Below are 20,067 nucleotides of genomic sequence, written 5' to 3'. Positions count from 1 at the left end.
ATATATATTAGAATGAGTGGTTGGTTGGTCAAAAGTTTGATGAGTCAGGTGCACCTATTGGCTAAGTTTGTTGTGCATAGATGCAAATGAGTATAGGAACCATTAATGCTGTAGGGTGTACTGGGAGGGGTAGAGGATTTGATGTTTGTAATGACTGGTTGTAATGTCCTAATTCGTTGTTTTCAAGATACAGCCTGATATTTGTTGTTTTCTTGGTTGCTTTTGTATGGTGGGTAGAAGATGTGTTTATTGTTTGTTGAGTCATTGTTTAGACACCCTGCAGCTTGAAATGGTATGGTCCAAATTCGATATGGCGGTGTTAAATATCTGTGCGATATGGCGGTGTCGTCTAAAAACATGGCATCAAAATGATATCTGTTTATGTATTACTGTTGTAGATCATGAGAACTAGCCACTGAGTATGATGTCGGGAATAAATGATATTCTGAACAAGCTTTGTTAATCATTGCTGGCAATATGAATATGAATTAGGAGCAAACTGTGATACCAACTCTAATCGTTGTATTGTTATGCTTCTAAAATAAATGTTTCAAATGCCTTGAAACAGATTCAAATATAAGGATATGGATTGTAAAATATTAAGATTATATAGTGTCCAACACATTAATTTATAAATGGAACATTTATTTTAAAGAATTCAGTGACAATATTATGAAATAAAATAAATTATATATTATGTATATTTTTGTATGTGGAAACTTGGCTCGCCCACTCAAAAATATAAAGAATTGAGGTCTGCAGTTTTTTTTTTTTTTTTGTGAAAAAAACTAGTATTTTACAGACTGCAAACAATATAACACTCACAGTACAAGGCTAGTTCACCAACATGTCTATTCTCTTGCTTGAGTGTGAAAGTACATAGTTTAGTGACTACCTCTCATGTTTTTAAATTTTAGAATTTCTTTTATTTGGGAAGGCTCTTTTATAAAAATAGAACAGATATATATATATACCGGTATATATGGGCGAAGTTTTACTGCGGTAAGTTTGGATAACGTGTTGCGTAATGTGTCTGTCATTTATATTCAACGAATCATATTACGTATGTATTACATCTGTTTATTGTTCTATGATACACACTTGTGAGTTTAATAATAATTCTGACATGATGTAATGGTATAAATTGCGGTTATGCAACAAATATGAACACTCGTCTATATCAACAGATTGCTTGCGGAAAGTCTCTACAGACAAGAAGTATACAGACAATGTGCTAAATAAGAAAGCAGAACTATAGGTTTGAATGATTAGCACTGGGGAGAATAGATCTAATACGGGTGCTATTTTGTAACTATCCACAAAATATGAATATTCATGTCATTCATAGTTACAGTCAGTTGAATTGTTATAATTGTTTGTGTAAATAATCAAAGTTATATGTTCATTTCATTATGATGAGGTCTCCATGAATACCTATATAAAAGAAAAGAGAAATCCCATGTTAAGACAATTCAATGGCAACGAAAACAAACGAGAACAATATTACATAATGAATATTATAAGGTTATTTAGAGAATACATCAAAGTATGCACGAAGACGGTACAGCTGGAGTATCGATCGACGCGCAGCGGAGGTCGATGCGCGGCGTACTCTCTAAGTGCATACTTTTAGGTATTATCGTAATAACCTTATTATTATACACCTTTTCCTTCCAAGGGTACATCATGAGAATGCCGAATGTGTGGGGTCCGGTCAAACCCAGTTGGCAGCCATGTTTGTTTTTATTATTAGAGGATGCTTACGCGCGTAATCATTCCACATTTGGAATTAGCATTTCCTTATATGGTAGGATGAAAATACCCCGCAAAATGACGACACGCTGTAACTTCGTTACGGTGACAGATGTATAATAAATACTGTTATTCCTATCATTTCTATTATAGATTATATAATATGAGGCGTAAGAACAGTCGAATGAAAAAAAAATAGTTCTAAATTAAGGCACGTTTACCTCCAATACTGACTATACATTTGAAGCATTTATAAACATAGTTCTCACCATTCCTTGTGTTGTCAACTTGCTAACAATATCACTAGCGGAAGGTCTTTCCTTGCGATCGTGTTTCCAGCAAAGTCGCATTAAACTATACATGGCATCTGAACATCTCTGGGGTTTGGGTAAACGATAATCTTCTTCACTTATCAGTTTTACTAAATGATCTATATCGGTGTATTGCTTTGATGTGTATGGTGTTCCTCCTGCAAAGGTATTCATACATAAAAAATGATATACAATTAGTATTCATGTCTACTGCAATCAGTTTCCCAATAAATTAAGACCAACATATGTCAATTGTATATTACGTAATACTGTATTGTGTGTAGAAGTTTGCTGCTCACGGTTGGAGACCCATGTTTCTTGTTGCAGTTCGTTATGTGTATCCTTAATCTGCCTTACATTAAATATATTTGGTTGTGTGTTGCCATGACTTAATTGGATTTTTTTGTGACAAGACGTATCGTATGAATTTCAAGTGAATCAAATTGTGTGCTTACCGAGAGATGTAATTTCCCATAACATAACACCATACGACCAGCTATCAATAAAACATATTATGAATCAATCTGATTAAAATAAGATCCTGGTTGGCTTAATTTTTTTTAATTTTTTTTTAATATAATTATTATTATTTATTTTAATTATTTACTATAATTATTATTATTAATTTTAATTATTTTTTAACGTTACAATTATTTTGCTGCAAGAATGGTCTTGCAGCAAAATAATTGTAACGTCAAAAATAATTAAAATAAATAATAATAATAGTAAATAAACAATAATTATAGTATTTATATTAAAAAAATTAAGCCAACCAGGATCTTATTTTAATCCGATTGATTATGAATTAGTCATTTAACTTTTTACACCTATTTATGAAACCATGTGATATGGACTTATTAATTTTATTATGACTTACATGTCAGACATGTGAGTGTAAACCCCATCTCTAAGGGTTTCGGAAGACATCCATCTTACAGGAATACGGGTTCCAATCTAGATAAACGAATAATGCAATTAGCATGTATCAATAGTGTCGTTAGTTCTCGTAATAGTAACATTGTGTGTAATATATTATGTATATCATTCAATACTGTGAAGCTAGTATATACTGCACGTTGTTATACTTTTATTTATTTAATCAAATAAATTTATTTAAAAACTAAATTTATTCATTTTACTAGATAAAAAACTGTGAAAAGGATTTCATGTTCAAAGACTATGTGACATTCTCTTGCCACTTTTATTGAATTGATGTGGTCTGCAATGCATGTTCAAAGCTCACATTTAATTATTTATTTTCATTAATATGTTAATTTGCGAAGTTTATAATGCATTGCTCGTTGGTGCAGTGAATTATTAAACATAAAGCTCATGAAAAGTGAGGTACCTTACGAAACAGTGCTGTCGAGTTTCATGTAGTTGTGTATTAATTCTTCTATTACCGTATATATATATATATATATATATATATATATATATATATATATATATATATATATATATATATATATATATATATATATATATATGTGTGTGTGTGTGGGTGTGTGTGCGTGTTTGACAATATCCAATTTATTATATAAACAGATTGAACAGTTCATATGTGACAGTATGCAATACATATTGACAATATAAGCTATGATTGGAATAGATCGAACCAAAATAACCTAATATTGTTCACACATCCAACTTCCTAAATCTATGCAAGATACCATGCACACATAGTATAGCGTATGGTTATTGTCATCTATAGTTTCGTATGTACTATGTAATATACTACGATATATTGGGACTAACTTTCATCAGGCTTTCATAAACTCTTTGTTGATATATGTCTCTCGCTAAACCAAAGTCAGCAATTTTAGCAGCGTTATCACATGCCATCAATACATTGCGTGCAGCAATATCACGATGAACGATCTGAAAAAGTATAACATATAATTTTTATTTATTTGACATATATGTGATTTTGATTTACCGACAGTTTATTTATAATAGTGTCTCACCTTCAGATGTTCCATGTAATTCAAAGCTTCAGCTATATCAACAGAAACACTGCGAAGAATTCTTATTACATCAATTGATATATCGTTTTTTGCAGGCCTTGTAAATAGGTCAATAAATCAACTTTCATGAGTTCTGTTAGTATACATTTCTCATCTATAATTGGATGATAACATGTTGAAAGAAATAACATTGAATATGTAGAATTAACTTAATTTAGGAATGCCACGAATAACGTTTGACATACATAACAATAGTGTTACCTGGCGCGATAACAACACCGATCAATCTGACTATGTTGGGATGTTCCTGTAGTTCATTCAATAGTTTAATTTCTTCTATGAATGCTCGGTGAAATTCAATGTCATCTACGTACACAAATTTAGAAATACAGGAAGTATATTTGGTAAACCTTCACAGTAGTGGTTAGCAATATATATATAGATATCTCGATATACAATATATATGTTGGTGTTATTCGTAACACCACTGCATGTTATCATTATAAACAATATAAACATATGAGAAATAAGATACGCAAGATTTAAATGTGTGCTATACATTCAGTTAAATTAGTTGGAGATTATAGATTGACCATGAAGGAACCTTTGAGAATCTTTATTGCCACCTGCTCTTCATATTCATCTCTCACAAGACTTCCAGTGTAAACCATTGAGAATTCACCCTGACCAATTAGATCACCCTTTCTCAACTGATTGAGGTCGTATTGCTCTACACCATTCTGGAATTAATAACACCTAGATGAGTGCAGGCAATTTTACTTAGTACTTGATTCATTATCAAAAAGGCTTACACATACATTATTACTTACCGGTACATGTATAGGAACTTGGATATTTCTCAATGCAATGTATTGCTTATTCACAACTCGACTCTTTTGTCTCAGGTATACGATACTAACTGAGACAATGATGAGTACACCAATGCCAATCAATGGTATTATAATATATAGTATTTTAGTACTAATGTGAACGACTTCGTTCAAATCTGAAAGTAAGAAACAAAATGTCAAGCTCAATTTTTAATATAAATTACTGGGAAATGTAAATATTTTTTTTTATTATTTGCTGAAAATCAAATAACTTATAAGTATAATCAACCTGTGCAGCTCTCACCTTACGTAATTTGTCTGCTAAATGTTATCACATGTGTAAATTTATCTTGTTTGATTGCCACTATCATACATACTTTATGATATGATATTGATCATAGCTTTATTAACACGTGTAGGTAGTCAATGAAAAGGATGATCAAATGATCACCTTCGATAGTCACTGTAAATCTACACTCTGCAATATTTTCAGCATCGTCTGTAGCTTTATAGGTTACCAAGGTGACGCCGATGGGGAAAGTATAGCCCGGTTGAACGTTTCCACTTATATTGAATAGATTCCCATTATCTGTTGCCTTGATTTCTGGCCATGATATTTCATTACCGTCAGTGTTCTCATTGTTCAACTCGACTATATTGTCTGGACAGTTAGTAATATACGGTGCTTCAACGTCTGAATGAAATATAACATAATATAATATGAAATAAGCTATGCATATGACTAACAAATATGTGATCTTGTACCATAATTTGTGAAGATCACTTAAACTGTAGGAGTCAAATGAATCTGCTTATAACTCGGTCTCGCGTATTGATCTCACATTACGTATAATCTCTTTGTGTTCACCATCTTTGCATCATAATAATTACAATTAAACTGTCGCGAATAATTCCGGATTCACTGGTGATATTATATTAGTTAGTTATTTTCTATCTAGAATCGGTCGATGGTTTTAAGCTTTATTTTGGAATAAATATTCACTTTAATGTTGCAATGTAATATCTAGAACACAACTTTATGTGAAAACCCATGTGCATGTAAGACAATTATAGTAATGGAAAGAACATTTCTGTAGTGTTATCAACGTTGTTTGCGAGAAGTTTGAAGTGGACACACGAGGCATACGTTAATTGATTAGAAGTGAAAATATATATAGTTGCAAAGAGCCATGTGACCCATATTTGTTCTTTCTTTGCAAGTGCATTTCCTTATACATTGTTTAAAATCTCGCGTTCAAAAAAGTTTATCATTTTATTAGTGTAATCATTAATACTAAACACGTTTTTTTCAGATATAACAATAACCAATTCTTTCACAGATTCTACCAATAAAGTACTGAATACTTTATCACTTCAAGGCGCATACACGTTTGGACCAGATAATATAACAACAAACTTGAATGGATCTTCAATATACCTTTGGTGCAAGTGATTCCACTCCAACCAGCATCGCATACACACCCATTCACTTGGTCACACGTGGAAGCGTATTCACAGTTACACGTTTTTTCACAGGATTCTCCCCAAGCATTGTCACGACAACCTGTAAAGTCACAATCAAATAAGAATGATGATCACACATAGTTCATATTTTTACATGACCAGTGCATGGATATATATTAATTATATTAATATTTGACATCTAAAGCTTACCTGTTACATGTATCTGTATAATATTAGAATATATATTTTCACTGCTAAATACGATGGTCTGGTAGAAACCGGAATTGCTATACTTTGCATCCAATATTTGTAACATTTGACCTCTGCGTGAGTAAGACAACAATACGACATGATACTGAATGAATTCGAAGAAGTTCATATTCCCTTAATATGTATTATATTATACCATTATGTTATTTGCCTGGATACGCCGTTCTGTTTGGGCGGGAGCGTATTTTTAATTATTTATTAATTCGTGGTTGATCAGACCATGTACCACGGTTTTCCAAACTCAGAATTATCTTTAAAATAAATAACCACCCCTACAAGAAAGTACCACTTGATTTTGAGATCGTGAAATTGAATAAATCTCGTAGTATACTTGCTTCTTGGGGGTAGTTACTTCTAAATTGTAAAATGTTTGTCAGTCGTTTGTACGTTTAAAGTTGCTTTGTGTTCTCCTAGAATTCTGTTTACTAATTGTGATATTCAATTGACTGGATGCCTCGCTCTGTTTCAGCCTGCGTTTAATTATGCTATTCGTAGTTCAATGGACGGTTTTCCATGTTGAAGTAGGCCCAAAACGTAAATAATACACAAAAAGGTCAAATTGTTCTGTCAAAGGAAATATGAAAAAATAATATTTCACGCAACACACGTAGAACGTAAAGAAAATGTGATTGGGTATTTTAGGATCATAAGAGGAACACGATTTTGTTTCCTTGTCGTGATAAGTAGAGCCTCTACAAGAAGTGGCGAGACGTTGAGACGTGATCTTGAATTCGAAACATGTTTCATGTAATATGTGTTTGCATGTACAAATTATTAGTACCTTGGCTGAAGCCTTGTATTGTAAATATTGTATCCATCTTCGTGAATTTCCGTGTCATTGATATACCATTGCATGTTATTCTTATGAATCAACACATTGGTTGCATAACATCGTATAACAATAATCCCATGTAGTGGAACATTGATTTTCTCTGCAGTAATTTGAACTCTCACTGGTGTTGCTAATAATAACAATTGGTTTCATTAAATATGTACCATGGCGACATTGAACGATTTGTGGTGACGTGTGCAAATGTTTGCTATTTTTGAGGAAAAATACTGCACAGTACTTATATGAGTTTTGTATTTCAAGGACATGAAATGAATGCTTACATATATCGCATGCTGGTCCTTGCCATTCATCCCTACATAAACATGCACCATTGAATCCATGACAAGTCGCACCATTTTTACAAAGACAATCAAACTGACAGTTCCCCCCATATTTACCAATAGGACATCCTTAAAAATAAAATATGTTTAACTATTAATGGTTTTTCTAAATGAAGTATAAACGCCCGAAAATTGTGATATACGTGTTCATATTTATTACATGCAGACGAATTAACCCACTAGCACAGACCTAATTAACGTAGATAGACATAAAATTAAAACAACGATGTTGCCATTGATACATCAAATTGATTATAGAAATTCGACTGTTCGGTCTAAGTCAAGAAAATACAGATAACACACTCTGTTTAATATCTACATCGTCATACCTATCATCCATACTTCTAAAATGTTTCCCATCAGGTGTTTTTCAGGATCTTTTATTAATGCCACCGAAGTACGAAATTTATAATGTTTCTTGGATTCCAAGACTGAAAACGTTACTGCAACCAGGAGTGGTTTATGAACAGGGTCTAAAAACTGCTCTGCACGTAAGACTCCCTCAGTACGTGGAAGATCAGTAGAGTTAAACAATAATATAATATAATATAATATAATATAATATAATATAATATAATATAATATAATATAATATAATATAATATAATATAATATAATATAATATAATATAATATAATATAATATAATATAATATAATATAATATAATAAAAAGAAGAGAAGATAAAAAAACAGATTCTTGGTCAAGTCATACCCAAAATTGCAAATCAAGTCTTTCAAATATAATGAAGGTTATTTAAATTTAAAAACAACTTGAATCTCATCTTAATCTGCTAACAATAAGTGTGATAATTCACTCAAAGAGTTGAGCTTTCAAAACTGGCGTTAGTGGACCTTACTAGCAGATATGTGCTACAACTTTGCTTAATAGAGGTAGATAAATACTAAATATACATGTACATCAAAACAACAGCAAATAACGATAAAAAAATATATATTAAAAGATTGAATAACAAAAAATCATCACCTTAAATTACTGAATAAAATAAATCACCACAAAAAAAATCCTATATATAATATGTAATATGTAACTTACAGCGTAAATAGTGCAACTGACAATTGCTGATGGATTATTGTGTAGTCTTACTATTTCTTTGCGTCCTGAAATTACATCTTCAAATATCAACTCAATATCATATAATGTCACGTGCATTGCTTTTGCTTGACGTATATTATTAAAATCATCATATGGAAAGTAAACGCGTGCTTCACCTTAAAATAAATATAAGATAAATTGCAGTATTATATTGAATACACATCTGTTGAATATAACTGCAATATTCAGTTTAGCATTACCAGCCATACATGTCTTGGTGCCAATATTGTTTTCACTATGCCTTGCTGCCACTCAAAATGTCAAATATGACAGTACATACAATGAATATCTCTACTGGAGTTATTATGTACATTTCATTTGTGCAACTATGTACTTCATGTATTCAGGAAGTCATATCTATATCACATACTGCACATGATTTCGTTCCGTTTTGTTTTACATAATTCGCTTGAAGCACGATGGAGTCGGGAACAGCCATTTGTGGGGCTGTATACAAAAGCGCAGACACTTGTTAAATTTAGTGACCAGTTTAGTATGATAGAAAGCGTGTACAGTCTTCAAATAACCACAATAGACAGAATGGAGGTCAAAACGAATATACGCGTTTTATAATAAATGCTTTCTATTATCAATTAGCATATTGTTTACGTATGCACATGCTTCGGGTTTTTTTTCTGTATCCCGCAAAACATGCGTCCTGGCCTGTATAGCCGAGGGCATAAGGTTTTCTGTTTTCAACAAAAGTAAAAAATGTTGGCTTTGCTTACTAGAAGTGACGGAGGGTGGGGGTGGGAGCCATTGGCCAATCGGGATCACCGCTGTCATTATGACATTTGGTGTAGGAGCTATGTTCTCTATTACTGCATGAATCAGTGGGAATGCTAGAAACACATCCAAGTTTTTTTCCACAATATTGATATTGCGTCACTTGCGTATGCATGGGATCTGGTTAGATGTCACATATCATTCAAAGTTCATTTCGAAGTTCATAGCTGAGGTGAACCGATCTATCAGTGGTTTCCCCTCCTACAGGATGTCTGTCAAACCATGGGGGTTTTCTGGACGTTGTTGAAGTAAAGCCTATCTATGATGTATTCAGCTGCACTGGTTTTTACCTCTGGTTGGTGATGATATCCCAACTCTATTTCCTTCCCACTGCACCAGAGCAACATTGCTTCTATTATCAGTTGGCTTAGCTTTATGGTTCATGCTTTATGCCACTAAAGTGGTGACTCTTTCTGCTTTGCTTTACTACTGATGCACGAATAATCAAATTTGTCAATTTACTATGAAATCCATACATGATCATGTTTGTTTTGTAATAACAGCACTACTTCCCAATGAAGAGGGACAGTCATCTAGGTAATGACTAACTGTGTAGCCATGCAGGGTGAATCGGTACATGCATATATGCTTCTTCTCGATTTAGGGAGACTAGGAAATTTCCAGAGTGTATGCACAATGTGACGACGGTAATGGATGCTGAATTAAAATAAAAAGACTTTTAGTGTGTTCATACAGAGGTTTGGGGCATGGTACCTCCTATAACGGGTCATCAACGCCCCAAAAGGTTTGCCTTTTGAGGTTTCAACAGTGTTTGGGTGGTGCGTTGTCACTTTGCCTTTGCCCTGTGACCACGTCAAATTCCCCGGGAACTTCCGCTAGCACCACAACCTAATTGTATGCTTGTTGCCTATACTGGTAAAGACTTTTGCTCAGTCCGAAAAATCTTCTCATTGCCAAACTAAGACTGTTGTGATGTGTAACCCAAGTATTAGAGGGCCTTGTTGCTCACTAAGAAGCTAAAAACATGTTCTAGGGAGCAAAGTGAATTTTAACTTAGTATGACGCAATCCGGAGGGGGGGGGGTGCTTGGCTGCTGATATGGTATAGGTGTGTAGCCCACACTGCAAAACCCAGTGCCCATTTTAGACCAAATTGGACCAAAATTGTATACCCCATCTTAGATCAAAATGTTGTCTGGTAGACCCCATTTTAGACCCGCCATTTGTCCAGCAGACCCCATTTTGGTCTTGGCATATTAAAAGTAGACCGAAATTATCTTAATAAATACATATACTTTGTATTAAACCATACAAGTATGCATGCATTCTATTAAAACTATATTCCATTTGACAATCAGTCATTGTGGACCCCATTTTAGACCAAATTCCTAAATTTTGTGGATCCCATTTAAGACCAGATGGCTGAAAAAAACACCCCAAAAGGCGGCACATCCGCGTAAGGTAAATTGAAAGAAGTAAGCAATAGCGTGTAATGCAGAAATCATATCAATCATGTAAGTGCCTCAAGGGAAGCCTGGGTACTATAATTAATGCGATGTTAATGTAACATCTAAGCCGCCAGTGCACTCCCATTTCATAAATAATTGCACTTCTAATTTGATCGCAACATTTGCAGACACTCGGTCCTTAATGTCCTTATAGAAATAGAGTCAAGATCAAGTAATGCTTGGAAGTTTCAATCAATATCTTCTGTAAGAATTACACTATAGTAATCCCAGCAAGACATACATCCTGTCAATACGCAAACAGTTGAATAATAGGATACAGATATTTATCTGTATTCAACAACAAAACAATTAACTGCCAAGTACATTACACGACATAGTCAAATTAGTAAGAGAACGATATATTGACTTTATGGCATACAAGAATTGATGTCAGGTGTTTCGGAATAAGTGAGCACATTCTGCTCCACAAATGCTTTTTGTTTGAGGTCTACATAAGACAAGTGACATTGACTCCATTTGATGGAAAGTACATCACCATCAATATATCAATATGAAGTTGAAGGATTAATTGGGCTTCTTTTTTCTAAATGTCTATAGAAATTCAGTTTCCTGCTGTTTTACCTATATATCACAATTAAGGCGGCAATAGCTGTGATGTCTAACTAACTATTACCTATATTGCCTATAAATTGTTTGATGAAAAATGTTATAGGCTAAATATTTTTAGAGTTGAAGTTGCCAAATAACTAACAGATTATGCAATGCGGCTTGAACCTCAATTGTACTGTTAAGTTTTAAACACATCCCAAGTCCATGTGCTGCTGATATCAGATTATTTTATTCAAAGTCTGAAGTCACCATTGTATAAGATATTTACTGGATTTATCCAATTATAACAGGAGACAGAAAGACAACACATCAATTAGTACAAAGAGCTGTCACAGTTTTTGTTCAGCAAATCAAAAATGTAAAATTTGTGAAAATGATGATATATAAACTAAAATAAATGATGAAAAAATAAATAAATAGTTTTTTTTAACTTTTAAATATGCATATTTTGTTCTGTAAAATACCAAAATCCAACACAAATTTAAAATCAAAGTTCCCTTTGTGATATCTGGTGTAAAGCATTCCTGGTCTATAAGATATGAAAGATATTTTAAATCCAAATTAGTTTTCAAAGAGTTCAAACCGCCTAGATTCAAATCCTCTTTTTCTATCTTACAAGGGCGTTTATCAAGTGAGTACTCCACAGCTTTGCTTTTATTTACTATCTTTAGCAGCATAGATTTCCCTCCTTCCTTTTCTGTAGTCGTAGTTCCCTCCTAAGGTCTATTAAATGCAAACACTAAAAATCATGTCAAAAATATAGCAAACCATGATATTTTCAATGCACATATAATACATTTTGTAATCATGTCAGAGCCAAAACTGTTAATGTTTCTTTGTTTTTTTAGGGGGGTCAGCATGTTTTAAAATATAATGCTGGGTGGGTTACCCACTTTTTTTATTTGATAGGGGTGGGTCAATTGAGATTTACAGCTGGCAAAATGGAATCTGCCGCCCCCCTAGGCCGAAGTAACTGACCAATCCCTAAGTTTAAACTAAATGAGCATAATATCAAACACCTGACATAAATGGGTAATCTTCCGTTCACTGTGGGATTTCGCGGAATGAATTCATTTTATATAGCCCAATACCGATATTTCAGTGAGAAAGATGACGTTGAGATAAGTTACCTCATAAACCATCATAAAATGTATATAACACAATGTTAATTTTGGAAATACTCCGATAATACTTACATGTTACATAAACATGACGTGTAAGTTTCACAGAAAACAAAAGTAACTCGAATAGCTATTTAAATTTGAATATCCCTGACCATCCATCGTGTGTATAGTATAATGGCTAGAACTGTTCCATGAACTGATTGATTTTTTTTCAATTGCCCTATATAACGAGCATTTTCGGTTATTCCCTCAGATTCCCGTAGATTAACCTTTAGTGAGGTCTTTGATTGCAAAAGTTCAAAAGCAAGGTTATAAATACATAGTCGTATTTACGGAGATATGGGCAATGAAACTATGTTGAAATGGTGGTATAAAACTTGTTCTATCAGGAAAAAGCAGACAGGATATATCGTAGCTCTATAATTAATAATCCCACTAAGGTTCAATGTGGCTGTCACTCTGGATTATTCAAATTCTAGTCTTTTTTTCCTTACGTAATTATTTTTCGAAAATTTTCTATAACGATAATACTAGACCATAGCGGGTCACGCATCAATTGTGTGACTTTGAATGTTATTTGTGAAATTACATAACGATTCCGCATTTTTGCACTGTTTTATTGTGTTTCGCAAAGCTCCAGAATCTTAACGATGTGAAGATAAGACTGTCTGACTAACTGCATTAGGGCTGCGAGTGCCCACAACGCTGCATCTATGTATTTTTAGGGTTATAATTCAAAAACATACTTTTGCAACTTTAACATAATGATTTGATTGGGGTTGACCCAAACTGTGTTAGAAATGATAGTTATGCATTTTTTATGTATATTGGGAGAACCATCCATATTTCATACTTTTCTCATATTACTTACTTCAAAATGCAATATGTATTACATATTGAAAACTTGCTATTTTTATATAGGTTATGAAATGCAAAACAATCTTTAACAAAAGATGAAAAAAACTTTAAAATCACATAAGAGGGCTGAAAACCCAGCTTTCTTGAGATTTTACAAGGCTATCAGTTTAAGTTGTATACTCACATTTTGAATTAAGATCGACTCCAACCGTGTCTTTATGTTTCTTTGATTTTTGGAAATCCTTTCGTCCATACGAACCGGCTGCGATGAATGGATAATTGTCATATACATTCTAATGTCAAAAGTAAAACAAAACAAAACAAAACAAAAAACATACATGTAATTTTCTATAATAGAGTCATATATTCATTACTGTGACGGAAATATTATTTGAATGAATAACAGCCAGCATTGACAATTACAAATTCTGTTTCTTTATTGTAGTCGTACCGTTTATTATTATCTACCGGAGAGGTTTCGCCACAACGAAATGCATTATAATTTACATGTAAAGTGTTTTCCGCGACGGGTGATATGATTGTATTAAAATGCAGCATGGCATAACATTTCAGTCATCCACAATTCTTGATAAGCACATAATGTTTTGTACATTACCGATTCACGTGTCGGTGTTTCACATGTTCTGTTGTAGTATGGCGGCCAATTGGGGTGATTGGATATCTTGATAATTATATTAAATACAGTCGTACTTCCCTATTAAAACAAGCATAGTGAACATCACATAACAAATACACTGAACACAAATATATCAGGATCAGGATCTAACATTAGTTAGATCAATATTATTTAGGTATAACTAATTTCCGAGCTGATGTTTTTACTGTACGTACCTCATATACCATATGGACAGTTAAGTTGAAAGTTGGTGAAACATCTGCAGAGATTAGACCTGCTAGAACTATGGTAGCACTGTCTTCACTCACAGCAAAACGATTAAACTTAAAAAATTACAACAGAATTAATAAATTAGTAAATGCCTTATCAGCCAGATTCGCGCATATCGATATTTCATGGTCGAAATAGCTCCGCTGTTCTAAAAAACATTGTGGTAGCCGAGTCAAGCAACGCACACCCTTTAAGACAAAGCGCAGTTAACCCATACAAAAAAGTTTGGTTCTGGTTGTTGAGATCAGGACAACTTAACTACATCAAACAAATTATTCACATATCTTGTATTACTTGGGACAAGTTATGTTCGATGTGAACCAGGAGATAATCATCGAACAATAAGATTATATTGTTCAATCCGCACAATACAATAAAACACAACACAAAATATTATAATAGTATCTTACCTAGTTTCCGTAAACAATGTTCAATGACGTTATGTTCTCAGTATAAGTTTGATAATTAAGATATGACAACTTTAAAACAGCGTCTTCAATCTCAATATTCTAGGGTAAGAATAATACACTTAATATTATTTAATTTACTTGGAAAAAACAATACACTTCTCAATATTATTGTTGTGCTCACATCCTTCATTACTTTACATTATACATGCATACGTCACACTTATGAATTGATTTTAACCATATAATACTAATACCACATAATATGTGTATACCATAGTAAAGACCACTAGCTCACAAGTACTATAGTAGTATCATTAAATATACAATATCTGAACGATCACAAACAAATTAATATACCATATAACCAAACAAATTAAAAAACATAGTTGAACTCTGGTGACCTTGCCCTTTGTTATATAATATAATTCCCTTTATCATAGTTTGATTCAATATAAATATGCATTGTCATAATTAATTTTGAATACAAACAAGTTTTGGGGTAGAACAGTGGGGAATCAGTCTACCGAATGTCCTTAAAAGATGTAAATATCTTACAAAAACATTGGTGCCTAATTTGTTTAATTATTTTAAGGAACATAATTTCCAGCTATATTCCAAGTAATTTAGATATTTTAGTATATAAACAAATGCTTCATCGCAAAAAAAAGAGCTGCATTTAGACGTGAATAGATTCATAAAACAAGTATTTTGTACAGGTGTGTGTCAAAAATGAATGATTCACTGAGACAAATATGAACTGCCTTATTATATTCATTGTGTGATGACTGAATTATATGAAAAGTAAAAAAAACACCCTTTATGAATAGCTATCATGTTGCAAGCTCTGCTTTGTATGCAAATCAACTTAAATAGTTAGTTGGTGTCCAGTGGAGGGAGAAGTCAACAGTACTGTTGCCTCCTGAGAATCTACATCTTCAAACACTGCAATCTCTGAAGTGCGTTTTTTAAACTAGTATTATAAAAACTCTATCATTCTGTTCTAATAGCTGAAACATATTCCTGTGAGTTTTCATTTGTCGAATGAACTGTTTGTCAAATACAGAATACATATATTTTAGAATAATTTTCTTAGAATAATTTGCTTTTAATGTATTTTTTATGTATTGTTTTTGATTTGATAACTTTGAACTACACAGATTTTCTATTAGCTTCAGATCTTGATCAAAGTTAGGCACCCAGTTCATAGGAGTGCTTATATTGATTTTCTGACATCTTGTTTTCTGTAAAGATTTTATTGGTAGGTTTGCAAATGTGTATCAGACTGTGCAATCTCTCCATGAGTTGGTTTTGAAACCCAGTATGGGATTCTGAGATACATTACCAAGGATATTATTACAAAATAAATCATTTGCTTCATTGAACACATACAACAATGCATATTTTCACTGAGATCAGTGACCTTTGATGTGTATCACCAGTGATCAGTCAAGTTGAAACAGTCAAAATATTTTATCAGATTTTCTCAATTTTTGCATGATATTTTCATACAAGACATCTGTTGTTCAAACTCAGGGAAGACTTTATACTGATGAATAAAGTGAACAAGTTTGAAAAAGTTTGGAATAGATCTAGTAAAATTATTATGCACACAATAACAATTATTAACGACGACGACGACAACAACAACGACAACGCCGGACAAAATTTTTCCCTTAATACTAGTATACCTTTCCCTTCCATCTTTGATGGTACGGGCAAGGTAATCACAAACCTCTTGTATGAAAATTTCTATTGTTTCGTTTATGGGATGAGCAGCAATATTCTCTTCTGTCATGCACGTTTTTGCGCCATGCTCTCCTGAAACATAATGGGACAGTGTATGCATATAAAATAAGTATGGATATAAAACTGTTTGAGCAGGACATATTCTTGGAACTATTCCTCCTATCTTATTATATATTCTTTATATAACGTCTACTATTTTCGATCTATAGAATGTTCATAATACATAGTGACAACGAATCCTAGTATTGTTAAAAATATTGTAATCCTGTCTAGAACCTGAACTAAACACAATCCTGTTTTTACAGGTATAAAATGTGCATATATTCAAGATTAAAATTTATTTTTACGTTTGTTAGTTTTTGTTTTGTTTTTCCCATTTGTTGTAGTTTTACTGGTCAATTTGTTAGCTTGTGTGTTTTCGTTATAGGTTCCTTTATAAATTTTATAAAGTAATACTAATTCCTCGATTCAAACACGGTTGGGTTTAGATGAGGTCTACATTGTAGAGTAGGGCTATCCATGTAGTGATTTGCGAGACAAATTGCAACTGTAGCGGCACAGCGATTTTGGAGAGGGGATGATTTACAGAACGGCGACATGGTGGTCTCCTTACAAACACATTTGGGTGAAGTTGTGACATGCTTGTTGAGTTGCGTGGCAACTGAAATAGACTGAAAGGAAACAATAATTCCTATATAGGTTTTTCGTGCTAGTCCGATGCGTCTGGTATAGACAAGTATAACAACTTCGTTTTTTTCAAAACTGGTTGTAATGTAAAGTAAAAATCAGTGTTTATGTGGTTGATAACCACAGAATCAATTATAATGGTACTTAAGTAACTCTGTTAAATTTAAAGTAAATTAGCAAAATATTCCAATATTAAATTACAATTTGTTGTGTTGTGTCCATCACTTGATATCAACTAAACATTCAGTTGAAGATGTACGAATGCTTTGGCCCAGGAAAGGGTATAAGTAAGTGAAATACACTTGCACTATAAATCTATTTTCAAGTTGAATAATAACCTTAATTGCCATGCTTATCAATATTTATGTGTCATGCATGTCACATGAGGGACGAATACAAAGTGAGTGTATATAAGTATTTCCAGCCAACAGATAGCATACAGTAACAACTGAATCACATATACCATGATTACCTGGACAACAGAATCGAACTGCCACCGCATCACATAGGATCTGTTCCTTTATTTCAGTATAGATACAATCACTCAGATACCAAGATATTTGTTGTGTGTTCGTAGATTGGTGGTACTTTCCATCCACAGTCTTCCAATGAACAAGATTTGGGTTTATACATACATTTAAAAGATTTGGATACAGATCAGTGACTACCGTTCCCCTCATGTTTACAATTTTGAACCACTGTGTCCAATAACATGCTAAGAATAAACCATAATTATCACTATGTCGATTATAATTACTTTAATTGTTCAACATCAGGGTTGAAGTTGAACCCACATATTTGGTAGATTCATTGATCTCAAAAGCGGAATATATTGAATATCGTCCATGTAAAGTAAAAGTATGTAGCCTATGTATCATAAGATATCTAGAAGTAATAGTGGAATGGCCTTGATTTTTTACAACGGCACACTGGTAACGTGACGAAAGCAATGTTTCAATGAACAATACGCCAAAACTGGAGTCAGCAAGATGGCGTCTTGTATACTTTTTATGGTCAATTTTGTTATGTTCTTGCTAATGTAGCTGCACACAATATAAAAGGTTGTTCACAGCTATTGTCGGGTTTAAAGCGTGGTATTGCGAGAAGTGGAGTTGATATTTTTTTTTTTAGAGCGCCGCTAATTATTTATTTGTGTCATTGGCACCATAGTGAAGGTATATAACGTCTACTTCCTTATACGTTGTTCGTCGAATATATATGTGTTTCGTGTTTCATTATTTGCCATGATCATGCGTTATTGAAAGCCAACTGCACTTGGCCACCTTTAGTATCTGCGTCTTGCATTCAATTGACATTAAATACCAGCAGAAAGTCATTAAAATATACCTGCTAACTTGATGGTGACCATATACTGGACGAACAACAACCGCTTCCCAGTGTTCGTAAATATATATACCATTATTTAAACTAAATATATACATACAGACTCATCTCCGATCGAAGCCGGACTCAGTTGATGTACACGGAGAATTAAGAATGGAATCACACTTTATACATGTCATTGGACGGAACCAACCTGATTGTTGAAGAGTCACTAGGTCAAAGTTCAGATGTGTTGTTTTCTTACAACACCGCCAAACAAAAGATGCGAAACTTTCGTTTTATGTCACATTTCCTCAAACCGCTTGTGCACGCCAAGCAACCCCATACATCTTGCCGACGTATTTTGTATATTAGTCAATAATGATACTCATTCATGACTGGTTTCAGTTTCAGGTGGTTTCTAATCGGCTCGAGCAACGAAATAAAAGTAGGTCTTAGAACATGGATAAGCAGCTGATTGGTACATAGATTAGTCAGTTGCCTAGTTCGTGAGTGGCCGTAACGTCAAGAAACCGGCGTAAAGCAGCATACCTCATTCTTTTACGCAACAATGTCGGATGCTAGTCGAATCTAAGATTATACGGTCATTCATTATACAATATACGTAGCACAAATTATTTGAGTGATTATGGCAAATCGTTATTTCTCAAAACAACAACGGCGGCGGAAAATTTGCCGAGAGTATAGCGTTCTTTGCCCCAACTTTGAGGTCAAAATTCTCGGTAATGAAAACATATAGTAACCTTAGACCTGGACTCAAGCTGAACAGAATAAGATATGTCCGAGGTTTTCAATCCAAGATATTTAGAGTAGAGACATTTGGCACGAAAGTATTTAAGAATCAGTTTGTTATTTGTTGCCATGGCAACAGTGGACCAGAATTTATTTTAACTGGAGTGAAGATGTGCCCATGGAAGAGTTAATACATGTAGACGACACACGTACAGACACGTGACAGCAGCGGCAAGTAGTTTCACAAGTAAACCATATGTCTGGTAGATCCAGATACCTAAATATCAATTATTGGTGATTCAATAACTAAATATATTGAGTCTAACATTGTGTATATCAAAATCAGACCATGTTATATAGATGAAAAAACATATAGTAATATTAATGGTATAGAGCATAGTAGTAATTAATTAGATAAGTAATATTTCAAGTAGATATCAATGATTTACTAGGAATGTATGACGTAATTCTGACGTTGTTATGTCATGTATCCTATCATTCTTGGGTTCAAATCAAATACTAGTATATAATGATAAGGTGTCTTGTATAAATA

The 20,067-nt window shown here is 33.3% G+C and overlaps 1 protein-coding gene and 1 pseudogene across 2 annotated transcripts; both read right to left on the bottom strand.

Moving 5' to 3' along the window:
• Positions 1 to 1,059: 1,059 nt before the first annotated feature.
• Positions 1,060 to 8,274, bottom strand: LOC144350481 (putative molluscan insulin-related peptide(s) receptor; annotated as a pseudogene). The gene is made up of 15 exons (XR_014929233.1): positions 8,097 to 8,274; positions 7,708 to 7,836; positions 7,376 to 7,556; positions 6,535 to 6,647; positions 6,299 to 6,424; positions 5,312 to 5,554; positions 4,861 to 5,036; positions 4,635 to 4,770; positions 4,292 to 4,396; positions 4,031 to 4,184; positions 3,822 to 3,944; positions 2,941 to 3,017; positions 2,519 to 2,559; positions 2,022 to 2,221; positions 1,060 to 1,434 (listed from the first exon to the last, which is right to left on the bottom strand). The product of XR_014929233.1 is annotated as a putative molluscan insulin-related peptide(s) receptor (transcript).
• A 179-nt stretch (positions 8,275 to 8,453) lies between these two features.
• LOC144350482 (uncharacterized) lies at positions 8,454 to 19,001 on the bottom strand. The gene is made up of 8 exons (XM_078008670.2): positions 18,786 to 19,001; positions 17,911 to 18,040; positions 16,738 to 16,823; positions 15,006 to 15,104; positions 14,541 to 14,648; positions 14,305 to 14,403; positions 13,873 to 13,981; positions 8,454 to 8,998 (listed from the first exon to the last, which is right to left on the bottom strand). Exons 5-8 carry the CDS (start codon positions 14,550 to 14,552, stop codon positions 8,760 to 8,762), a joined length of 459 nt encoding a protein of 152 aa, XP_077864796.2. The 5' UTR covers positions 14,553 to 14,648; positions 15,006 to 15,104; positions 16,738 to 16,823; positions 17,911 to 18,040; positions 18,786 to 19,001; the 3' UTR covers positions 8,454 to 8,759.
• Positions 19,002 to 20,067: the final 1,066 nt, after the last annotated feature.

Source organism: Saccoglossus kowalevskii, chromosome 4 (genome assembly GCF_978046115.1).
Source record: "Saccoglossus kowalevskii chromosome 4, keSacKowa6.1, whole genome shotgun sequence".
In the NCBI taxonomy this organism is placed as follows: domain Eukaryota; kingdom Metazoa; phylum Hemichordata; class Enteropneusta; family Harrimaniidae; genus Saccoglossus; species Saccoglossus kowalevskii.
Note: the sequence above shows the minus strand (reverse complement) of the source record. Positions and strands in the feature narration are given on the sequence as shown.

Bases quoted from the DNA above. Each gene is read 5' to 3' on its own strand.
- LOC144350482 (XM_078008670.2), bottom strand. The intron at 13,982-14,304 runs GTAATGTACAAA...TTTTGACATTAG, and splicing joins AAACACCGACACGTGAATCG to AATGTATATGACAATTATCC. The intron at 8,999-13,872 runs GTGAGTATACAA...ATTTATTTTAAG, and splicing joins AGTCGATCTTAATTCAAAAT to GTGAAGCACGCGTTTACTTT.